The sequence below is a fragment of the Pelophylax lessonae genome (assembly GCF_965119305.1).
Source record: "Pelophylax lessonae genome assembly, chromosome: 10".
Lineage (NCBI taxonomy): Eukaryota > Metazoa > Chordata > Amphibia > Anura > Ranidae > Pelophylax > Pelophylax lessonae.
In genome coordinates, this window is record NC_138777.1 from 174233788 (window position 1) to 174246098 (window position 12311).

A 12311-nucleotide genomic window follows, 5' to 3' on the forward strand; every position below is an offset into this window, starting at 1 on the left:
GCAGAGGAAAATCAAATAAGTTTGATAAACTGTGGGGTGTTTGGATAAACAGGGCATCCACGGTATCTGATTGAAACTGACATATTACGGGGACTATGAAATGTATTGCACGTGTGAAGTTTGGACTGGAGATAAGAGGGATTGCATACCAACCTCCCTTCGGGGGGTGAGTGTGGACCCATGCATCATTCTATGAGTCTGTTGATTTTTTGATGATATGTGGTATATCTTAGGTATGTGGAGCCAATACTTTTGTAAAGTCTTATATACCATTTATCTATGCAGAACTTGTTAGTATTCTCCACATGTTCATTCTCAGGGTTATACAGTGAGTCCAGTGCTGAGGTTTTTTTGTGTTAGGTTTGTAGTGTGAAGCCTGTTATCAGGCTGTCATTTACTGTTTTTTGTATTGGTTATTACAAAACTTAATACAATTAATTAAAACAATAAAATAAAAATGACGGCGCCAGGGACCCAAAGACCAGTGAAGAACTGGATCAGGCAAAGACAGCCCCCCTGCTTCTTGAATAGGTAAAGGTGTCCTTTTATTAAAAGGTCAGCAGCTACAGTCTTTTTAGCTGCCGACTATTACTTATTTGTTCCTAGGGTAAAGATCCTCTATGCATTCATTCTACACACATATACAAAATACAAATATATTCTCAATGTTCCTCTTACCTCCTAGAATGAATCCTTCCATGTTATGCTTTGCCATCAGTTTCTTTACTTCGGCCAGCTTATTTTCCCAGTCAAGAATGATAGCTGCCTTTTGCTCAGCAGAGAAGTTGGATGTATGAGGATGCTTTTGTAGAATGTGTCTTTTTATGCTGCTATCTTTCAGTACGGTTAGTGAGGAGCAACAGTACATGCAGACCACACTTCCTCGCAGTCCATTGTAGTCCATCAGAAAATCTGAGCGCCAACGCATTTGATAAACATTGCCCTGGAAATTGTTCATGGAATTACCACTATTATCTTGCCACAAACTAACCTCCCATATGGCAGGGTCAACCCCTGCAGGCCACGGAGAAGGCTCGGTGCTAACAGAAGATGATGGCTTTTGTATCTGGAGGTCTTCTGGAACTGCAACAACTTTGGGAGCAATAACCCGATAGTTTTTTGAGGCGTCAGAAGTAGAGGTAGAGGGCTTTGGTTTTGGAGGTGTAATCACTGTATGCTCTGGTAGAACGGAGACCCGAGTGATAATTATAGGTGCTGGAGTTTCCACTGTAAAGTAAAAACAAACAGAAAAGCATATGAATGGACATACATTAAAATAAATAGAATACTGATGCTTATAAAATTGCTTTAACTTATCTATTATGGATGTAACTCACTTTTTAACAGAGGAACTCCAATTCCCAACACTGCTGGAGCTTGCTGTACTTGTGGAACTTGTTGCACCTGAATTATATGTTTCTCTGGAGTTTTTGACAGTCCCTTCCCTTCTTCTATCATCTTTGGACAATTATGTGTCTCCTGCTCATTTTTGATATTCCCAACAGCCGTCTCCACAGCTGAAGCAAGAACCTGTCCTTTAAGTCTCATGATCGGTTCAGTCTGTTGGCTCCCTATTTTCATGTTTTCATGCACACATTGCTTTTCCTTTGATAATGTTTGGACCACTTTCACAAGTTCCATATGGTGAGACACTTTTACTTTATCATCTTCCAACTGTGCCACTGCAGCCTTACATTGTTCTTCCTCAAGGGCTTGCACCTTTTTAGCTTTTAATTCCTCATTCCCCAGCAATGGTTCTTCAATAGTCATAAGCTTTTCTTCCTTCTGCTGTACCCCTTTAGCTTTTCGAGCAGTCTCTTCTTCGAGCAGGGCATGTTTCTCTTCTTCAAGCAGCTGTGCCCCAGTAGTTTTTCTCTGCCCCTCCTTCAAGACATTTGTTTCACTGGCTTTAAGTTTCTCCTCCTCCTCCAACAGTTGTGGCTCATTACTTTTCTGTTTCTCAGACTGTGCCTCTCTAACCTTTCCTTGCTCCTCCAGCTTCTTCAATACTTTATCTTTCAATCCCTCATCTTGGAGCTTTGCCTCTCCAATGTTGCTTTCTTCTTCCTCTGAGTGCTCCTCTTCTCCAGTCTTTTCTTCCTCCAGTAAAGTTACATTTCTGGCATCTAACTTAGTTTTCAACTGTTGAGCATTGCTAGGTTTGAGACCTTCTTTTTCCAAAGCCTCAACATTTTTTTGCTCTCCATTTTGCTTGGTTTCTCCATTAACGTTTTCTTTCCCCACATTTTTTTGCAGTCTTGGATGTGTAATTGTTTTCTCTACCAAATAATCCTCTTCATCTAAATCATTTTTTGTCAGATCAACCTCTGCATCTTCTTCCTCATCTTCATCCATTTCATCCTCAACATCTACAATCTCTTCGGGAGTCTCCTTACGATTTATCCATGACTCTACTATAATACCTTTCTGTGCAGAGTTGAAATAAATGGATGTGGGATGATTGTCTAATATGTGATTTTTAATATCATTAATACTGAGACTTTGTAAGGCTGTTGCACACATCATACAATACAACTTGTCCCCTTGACAATCATAATCCATCAAAAACTCTAATCGTAACCATTGTTTAAAAGACTCATTCATGTACTGTTCTATTTGGCTTCTGTCTGGAGGCGGAGGCAGAGAAATCTCAGATCCTAATAGAGGACGCCATGATCCTTTTGATGCAAGAGGAAGACGACGACGCTTCTTTTTTGGACCAGGTGTAACTGTAATACCATCTGTAGAAAGAGAAAGGGAGTTTAAATACATACTAACGATGATGTATATATGTAAATATATATATAGAGATGTAGATGGAAACACAGTCTAAAAAAAATGAACCAAAATATGAGACTGTTAATGGCGGAAAGGAATTCTTTACAAGACAAAATACACAAATGCTTAACATAGTGACAAGACAAAAAAGGCCTAGTAAACACAAGAGCTTTCTGCTCTTTTCATACTAAACACTCAAAATCTCACTCGAATGTACTGACATGGTCCTACTGTTCTGCCGAGTGTGTGCGTGCAAGGGTTTTCTGTGCAGGTGAATGGACTGTTGCTTTGATAGCCTGTTGAACCTCATAGTTGCTTTTAATTGCAGGAGTAATGGAAGCAAAGTAAACACTTTGTTTACCATCTGAGTGCGTTTGGGCCACAGGCCCTCACCCCATTTAATAATGGACCCCCGGATTTGGCTTCCAGGTATACTAGGCCTGTAGTTTTGAATATTGTCAATGAAAAGTATCCTGGAATTGACCACTGCCAGACGTGATATTTGTAGACCAAGATTTACCTGCCCCCTGCTCTTCGCCTCCTGTAAGGGTCTGAGCATCAACACATAGATGGGCATCCCAGCCACCAATGATGACCTCCTTTTCACAGGGAGTCCAAGTGAGGGAATAGGGGTGTTTCTGCTGAATGTGTCGTTTGATGGTGCTGAGTTTCAAGGTGGCCAGGGAACTGCCACACACCATACAGATCATGCTATGAGAACGTGCATTGAAGTCCATCAAATACTCAAGCCTCCAGTGACTGTGATAGTAACGCCGGTGGTCTTTTCCAGGAATGCGACTGTTCCCTGGCCGGGAAGCCCGCTCCTCGCAGTTCTCTTGCCCTCCTTCAAGGTTTCTCCCCTCTCCACTACTATCTGGGGAACTCCAGTCAAAAGAGGTGGAACCTGGGAAAAGCCCACCGGTATATGAATCTGATGGATCTGGATACAAGACATCTATTGAGCTTGAATCTATAATAAAGTGAAAGAATAAGGGGTTAAAATAACAGGGCAAACAAACGCTAAAGCTATGTCTCAGCAATGTTTAAAATAAATGAATGTATTAGGTTAAGAAGGATTAATACCCCAAATTCAAAATGTAGTTTTGAATGGAGCTTGGCTAGTTAAAATGTCTTTTCCACCTGCTAACACCATATTATATAAATTACATTATTGGTGGTTGTTGGAATACGGATTCGAATACCTGACAACCATTCCCTACAATTTAAGCTGCCTCTGGCCCGTTACATATCGCTGGCCAGACTCCGATGAACAATTACACTGTATGCAATCATGTTCCATTGTTCAGAGGGGGCCGTTGAAAAAAATAAATAAATCAGTTGCTGTGCTAGTAAATAAAAGTTCTTACTTTTAAAAGACAACTAGAAAAAAAGTAATTGGCAGATGTTGATGGCCATTCTGCAATATTTGGGGGAAAAACCTTTTTCTTTACTCTAGCTGAGAATATAGCACTTTTGGCTTCTGTGTCAGATGTCTTCTTAGGTTAAAAAAGTGATAGCTTTGCAAGATTCTAAAGGTTGTGTAGTGTTTTCCATAAGCTTGCATGCATCTCATATGTGTGCATGTGATTCTGATTGCAGATATTATCAATATTTATCATTAAAAAATTGGATTTTTGACTTACAGTAAAATCCATTTCTCTGATGTTCATTGATGGACACAGCTCCTGATCTTCATGATCATTGGGTTATACTGACCCCTGCAGGTGTAGGACACTAGGCAGAAAAAGAACCTGGCAACACTTTTGGGCAGTCCCAGGGGGTATACTCCCTCTCTCTGCTATAGTTACTCAGTTTTGTTACAAAACAGAAGATATACAACTCCACATAGGGGTGGGTGCTGTGTCCGTCAGTGAACATCAGAGAAATGGATTTAATGGTAAGTCAAAAATCCCTTCGCTTTAATTCATTGATGGACACAGCTCCTGATCCTTATGACCATTGGGATGTCCCAAAGCAGTGTTGAACATAAGTGGTGGGAACAGCAAAAAAAAAAAAAAATTCCAAAGGCTAAACAGTAGCCAACCAGGCAGCTTAACCAAAAACAACTGGAGCCCACCTGAAAAAAAAAAAAAAACAACAACAACAACAACAATACACCCTCAAAAAAGGATCAGGTCACCTAAACAGCAGCCTGCAAAATCTTTGGCCAAAAGAAGCATTTGCAGATGCCAACACATCCACTTTACATAACTTTGTGAAAGCGTGTACCGACGACCAGGTGGCCGCCCCGCAAACCTGCATCACTGACGCCTTATGAAGGCCCAGGAGGCACTGAGCGCCCACGTAAAGTGCGCCTTGACAGGGAAAGGAGGAACCTGACCCCTGATGGAATAGGCCTGAATAATCGTCTGTCTGATCCATCTGGAAATGGTCCCAGAGGAAGCGGACAACCCTTTCCAAGGCCCATCCATGAGCACAAATAGAGAGTCTGACTTCCTAAAAGACTCCGTAGCTGCTAGGTACACCCCAATTGCCCAGACCACATCTAAGGCATGCAAGGCAATTTCCCCTCGGATGTTTTGGCCTGAGACACAGGGAAGGCAACACAATGTCTTCATTCAAATGAAAATCAGAGACAACCTTTGGGAGGAACGACAGATAAGGGCGAAGAACCTGTAGATATAAAACAAAGAAAAGGGCGCACCAGCCTAGCGCATTATCCTCAGCAAGTTTATTTAAAATATCAAGATAAAAATCGGCTACTCACAAACATACGTAGAAAACAAGCATATCAGTTCCATAAAGCCGCCTCATTATAGGAGTCCAATATCTCATAGAAGCAGAGGGCTGACGCGTTTCGAGGCTGTGCCTCTTCCTCAGAGCCTCAGGAGGGCTGAGGAAGAGGCACAGCCTCGAAACGCGTCAGCCCTCTGCTTCTTGATATTTTAAATAAACTCGCTGAGGATAATGCGCTAGGCTGGTGCGCCCTTTTCTTTGTTTTATATCTACAGTGTCTGGTCGACCGCCCTGGTCGTAAGGGGCAGCAAAGCCTAGCCATATTGGATGCCAAGTGTAAGTACGAGTTCCGGGATTGAGGCAGCCTGAGAACCGGGTTTTGAGCGCAGGAGTGAGGTGCTGAATAGCACTCATTTTTTTTTTTTAAGGGCGAAGAACCACCTTATCTGTCAAATCACAAAGGTGAGCGACAGGATAACGCTGTCAGTTCTGACACCCTGCGTGCAGAGGTGATAGCCACCAAAAAAGTCACCTTCTGAGACAGCGTAAGCAAGAGAATCTACCGAAGATTCTCAGGACAGAAAGCACCTAAATTGAGGTCCCAAGGCTGCAACGAAAACTGCACTGGAGAAACCAACTGACAGACCCCCCGAAGAAAGGTACGCACCAGGAAGTGTGTGGGCCAAGAGTTATTGGAAGAAGACCGCCAAAGCTGACACCTGGCCCTTGATGGTACTCAAGGCCAATTTCTGTTCAACCCCCAGTTGAAGGAAGGTCAAAATCCAAGCCACCGAGAAGGAGCGAGGATGAACCTCAAGACACTCACACCACGCAATGTATGTCTTCCACTTATGATGATAGATGATAGATCTTCCTAGAAGTCTATTTCCTAGCTTTTAACAGCATTGGAATCACCAACTCAGATAAACCTCTATCCATCAGCACCTGGCGTTCAACAGCCAAGCCGTCAAAGCGAGCAACTGTAAAGCAGGATGGAAGATTGGTCCTTGGGATATCTAAAGAAACGTATAAACCGGCGCTAATTCCAATATTAGGTATGTAAAAAAACAATCATAAAGCATACAATTAGAAATACATGACAAACTTGTTAGAAATAATTAATTAGTGGTTATTATAGTAAAGTCCATAAAAAAGTCCATGAGAATGTGCAAAGGAGATATGATTAATAAAAATGGTGATCCAAAACGTAATAAAATCATCCAAATGGTGTCATAGATGTGAAAATCCCAACACAAGATCCACCATTAAGTGCAGTGGCCGCTCACCTCAATGATAGATAAATAAAGTGTTTATCAAGGATATATAATCATCTGTGTAGCTCCTATATTGGCATTGGCTCAGATGGAATGGAGATGTAGATAGGTCGCCAGACGTGTTGGAAGTAATATCTCGTTGGTGGTTCGCTCATATAAAAACAAATGAGAGCTCCATAGTGTAGTATATAAAGTGATGTTTAATAGAAAAACAATAGTATTTACTGTAATAACCACTATTTAATGAATTATTTCTATTACAGTAAATACTATTGTTTTTCTATTAAACATCACTTTATATACTACACTATGGAGCTCTCATTTGTTTTTCTATGAGCGAACCACCAACGAGATATTACTTCCAACACGTCTGGCGACCTATCTACATCTCCATTCCATCTGAGCCAATGCCAATATAGGAGCTACACAGATGATTATATATCCTTGATAAACACTTTATCTAACCATCTGTGTAGCTCCTATATTGGCATTGGCTCAGATGGAATGGAGATGTAGATAGGTCGCCAGACGTGTTGGAAGTAATATCACGTTGGTGGTTCGCTCATAGAAAAACAAATGAGAGCTCCATAGTGTAGTATATAAAGTGATGTTTAATAGAAAAACAATAGTATTTACTGTAATAGAAATAATTCATTAAATAGTGGTTATTACAGTAAATACTATTGTTTTTCTATTAAACATCACTTTATATACTACACTATGGAGCTCTCATTTGTTTTTATATGAGCGAACCACCAACGAGATATTACTTCCAACATGTCTGGCGATCTATCTACATCTCCATTCCATCTGAGCCAATGCCAATATAGGAGCTACACGGATTAATCATATATCCTTGATAAACGCTTTAGTTATCTATCTATCATTGAGGTGAGCGGCCACTGCACTTAAGGCGCTTTTCCACTGCATGGAACCGTACCGGTTCGGCACGCTTTTGTGCTTTTCCACTGCTGGTACCGCATGGTATAGGGTCGGAACGGTTCGGTACGGTATAGGTTTGCTTTTCCACTGCATGGAACCGAACGGTACGGTACGGCTCTGAAAAAACAGTACCTACTCGATTGTGGTTCCAACAGGTACCAAACTGGTACCATATCCCACAATCCTTTGCATGCAGTCACTACTAGCCACTGATTGGTCAGAGAATCCCACCCACCCCGTTGTTATCCCACCCACTTAACTTTAGTACTGCTTTAGTGGAAAAGCAAACCTATACCGTACTGTACCGAACCGTTCCGACACTATACCATGCGGTACCAGCAGTGGAAAAGCAAACCGGGCCAAGCAGGGCCGAGTAGAGCCGAGCCGGTACATGCAGTGGAAAAGTGCCATTAATGGTGGATCTTGTATTGGGATTTTCACATCTATGACACCATTTGGATGGTTTTATTAACACGTTTTGGATCACCATTTTTATTAATCATATCTCCTTTGCACATTCCCATGGACTTTACTATAATAACCACTAATTAATTATTTCTAACAAGTTTATTATGCATTTCTAATTGTATGCTTTAGGATTGTTTTTTACATACCCATTATTGGAATTAGCGCTGGTTTATACGTTTCTTTAGATTTCTTATTGGTATGTGGTGACACTACAGAGATCGGCAGCTTTTTCATCATTTGTTGTATTACACGTACACCTTAGTTAGATTTTGCTATTAATTTTTCACATTTATTTCACTGGCAGCGCATTGTTTTTTTTTTTTTGCTTTATCTGGTCCTTGGGATAGCCGATCCTCCCTGAGAGGAAGCTTCCAAGGAACATCAGTGACTAGCTGCACCAGATCGGCGTACCAAGCCCAGCGAGGCCAGTCCAGAGCCACTAAAATTACCGAAATCCCTTCTGCCTCAATCCTGCGTAGAAGTCTTGGCAGAAGCTTGAGAGGAGGGAAGGCGTAAAACAGACGATACTGACCCCACTGGGCAACCAGCACGTCTGGGGTGTCCGCCAGAGGATCCCGTGACCGATCCACAAACCTTTGCACCATTCTGTTGAGCCACCTCGGGGATGCCCCACCAGAGACACAACTGATGAGACACCACCGGATGAAGGGACCACTCCCCTTGGTCCAACGCCTGTCGACTGAGGTAATCCGCCTGCCAGTTTTCCACCCCGGGAATGTGTACGGCAGAGTGGGCTGGAAAGAACCGTTCTGCCCACCCTAGAATGCCAGCTACCTCCAGAGACGCCAGGACACTTTTTGTGCCCCCTTGGTGATTGAAAAAACCACCGCCATGGTATTGTCCGATTGAATGTGGACTGGACATCCCAGAAGACGATCCATCTAATGGTTCAGGCACAGTCTGATCGCTTGGAGTTCCAAGACATTAAATCGGTAGTCTGGACTCTTCCAGTGTCCGGTCAAAATAGGCAGGGAAGGGAAATACCTTTGCTGCTCTAGATGGCAGGGAACCTGTGCCTCTGTCGCAGCTGCAGCTGCGTCCTCCATCTTCAAGGTCTTATGCACACATACAGTCAGTGCTTCTACCAGCGCCTTTTCATGTGCGGTTGCAGATGTGGAGGAATCAACCTCACTGTCTGAGGACTCCGGGCGCGTGGCCGCATACCCAGCAGGGTGACCCTTATCTACGGTGGCCAAATCAGATTCAGGATCTGATAAGACAAAGGAGGCAGGGGAAGGCGGGGGCGCTTTTTGCTAGCCCGTCGCCTGAAAGCCACCTTCACCCGGGACACAAATGACTCCAGGATCGACATCAGTGCATCGATGGACGGTTGGGACCCAGAGGGCCCTGCAGCCTCAAAGAGGGGATCAGGTGGGGATATGTGCTCCAAAGACTTCATGAGTCACCAGGGGGGACCCAAAAAAAAGTGTAAAACACTGCAAAGGGACAACCTCCACTGCGGTGGCAGCACCACCCAGTGGCTAGGCACAAAGCACCAAGAGATCCTCAGCAGCGAGGGAGAAAACCCCACCAGACTCACCAAGCAGAAACAGGCACCTGCAGCCACCAGGATAATCTGCACTCCATGTGCGGCGATCAGAAAAGGGAAAAGATCCAGGAGTCAACACCAGGAGATAAGGATGGGAACAAGGTGGGCACCGCTCCCGACAGAACCTCCTCTCCATCGAAATGTAGGGGCTGTCGGCCAGAAAGAACGCTGCGACTCAGGCCGAGACCCGGTCTTATGTGACCTCGCAAGGCCTTTATCTTGCAGGCCAGCCCCCGTCCGATGCCGCTATGTCGTGGCAGACCTAACGAGAAGCTGAGGTCTACCTGTGCTCGCTGGCCGTTGATTGCAGATCTCACAGGAAAAAAAAAAAAAAAACACAGAGAAAAATTTCTATCTAAAAAGAAAAAAATGCCAGGACCAGAGATCCAAGCAAGGAACTAGGTCCTTACTCTGGACTAGGCAATAAAAGAAACCTGAGAAACTATAGCAGAGAGATGGAGTATACCCCCCTGGGACTGCCCACACACATAGCTAGATTCTTTTTCTGCTTAGTGTCCTACTCCTGTAGGGGCAGTATAAACCAATGGTCATGAAGATCAGGAGCTGTGTTCCTTAATGAACGAAAGAGAAATATGGAATTTACAAGTACTTCAAAATTTCTATCCTGGGGTACAGTACAGGATACAGAAGTTGATGCCATTCGTTAGATGCCACTACCTTTAGGTGTTTAGACACTGGCAAAAGCTATCTTGAGAACTACCCCACAGTGTATCCATATAAACCTGCGGCTCCAGTGTTTTATCAAGAAGTAAGGAGATCACAGAGAAAGAGAGAGGGACCTCTGTCTTGTACTGTACTGCAAGATACAGAATTTACAGGTACGTCAAAATTCTTATGATCTTTAATCTATAGTACAGGACAGGAGCGGATTCTAATATGATGGGGAGGTCCCCAAGAAATAAAATGAGGGGTGGGCAACAAAAACAGCCAAAATTACAGCAACAGGCTGACAGAAAGAAGAAGAAGGGTCAATGAACCCAAACACACCAACAGCAGAAGCACTTTATGGCCAAAGCATGTATAAGCAGAGGCTCAAACAACCATCTGTCAAGAAAAGGTTTAAAAACACGAACAGAAGAAGAACAGGCAGTGGTCCTGCAACCATTGAAAAGGACTGATGCTAGATGCTGTAAAGGACCCAAAAACCCCAACCACCAGGAGGAATGGGTGCAGGTAGGAATGAGGGACTCGTTTCCTGATGGCAGAAGCCCTAAAGAAAGGTAAATTAACCACTCAAGTAAAAGTAAAAGGAAGTAAAAAGGAAAAGTGAAATCCCCTAGAGCGGCCGTCACTAAATGGCGGCCCGCGGTCCACTGGCGGCCCGCACGATGCTTTCACCCGGACCGCGAGGCCGCCTCCTGTATTCATTCAATGGTTTGCTGGGACCGCGGGTGTCCCAGCAACCAGTGACGTGCTGTGTGTGCGCTGCGGCTCCCGGTGTCCTGTCAGGCCGCGAGTAGGGGCGTGACCCCCGCTCCTGACTGCGGCTCCCATTCAGCCAGGCAGCGAGTTGGGGCGTGACATTATGTGCGCATTCCCCGCCCCCCTGCTCGTGGCACTGGCTCGGCTCCTGGCTCCAGGTATGTGGAGCACAAGGGGAGAAAGGAAAGTGGTCAAAGCTGCACTTAAAGCTGATGGGAGGTTTTTAAAGTGTGCAGATTGATGGGCATATTTTGTAGTGCTCATTAGAGTGCCCCATAAAAAAAATGTGCCCATCAGAGTGCCCCCTAACATAAAATGTGCCCATCAGCATGCCCCTTATTTTATGTTAAGGGGCACTCTAATGGGCAGATTTAATGTTAAGGGGCACTCTAATGGGCAGATTTAATGTTAAGGGGCACTCTAATGGGCATATTTAATATTAAGGGGCACTCTAATGGGAGATTTTATGTTAAGCGCAACGCTGATTTACACGTTTTGTTTTGCCCATTAGAGTGCCCCCTAACATAAAATGTGTCCATCAGAGTGCCCCCTAACATAAAATGTGCCCTTCAGCGTGCCCCCTAACATAAAATGTGCCCATCAGAGTGCCCCCTAACATAAAATATGCCCATCAGCGTGCCCCTTATTTTATGTTAAGGGTCACGCTGATGGGCCTATTTTATGCTAAGGGACACTCTGATGGGCATATTTTATGTTAGGGGGCACTCTGATGGGCACATTTTATGTTAGGGGGCACTCTGATGGGCACATTTTATGCTAAGGGGCACTCTGATGGGCATATTTTATGCTAAGGGACACGCTGAGGGGCATATTTTATGTTAAGGGGCACTCTAATGGGCATATTTTATGTTAAGAGCAATGCTGATTTACACGTTTTGTTTTGCCCATCAGAGTGCAACCTAACATAAAATGTGCCCATCAGAGTGCCCCCTAACATAAAATGTGCCCATCTGAGTGCCCCCTAACATAAAATGTGCCCCCTAACATAAAATGTGCCCATCTGAGTGCCCCCTAACATAAAATGTGCCCATCAGCGTGTCCCTTATTTTATGTTAAGGGTCACGCTGATGAGCAAATTTTATGCTAAGGGCACATTTTATGTTAGGGGGCACTCTGAT

General features: G+C 43.9%; 1 protein-coding gene across 1 annotated transcript in view; it reads right to left on the minus strand.

Annotated features, from left to right (window-relative positions):
- Window positions 1-12311, minus strand: part of ZFTA (zinc finger translocation associated) — a 123613-nt gene that overhangs the window by 82351 nt on the left and 28951 nt on the right. Inside the window, exons 2-4 of the mRNA XM_082269656.1 lie at window positions 3299-3748; window positions 1338-2741; window positions 679-1227 (exon numbers count right to left, since the gene is read on the minus strand). Coding sequence (XP_082125782.1) covers window positions 679-1227; window positions 1338-2741; window positions 3299-3748 — 2403 coding nt within the window. The remainder of the gene's footprint in view (window positions 1-678; window positions 1228-1337; window positions 2742-3298; window positions 3749-12311) is intronic.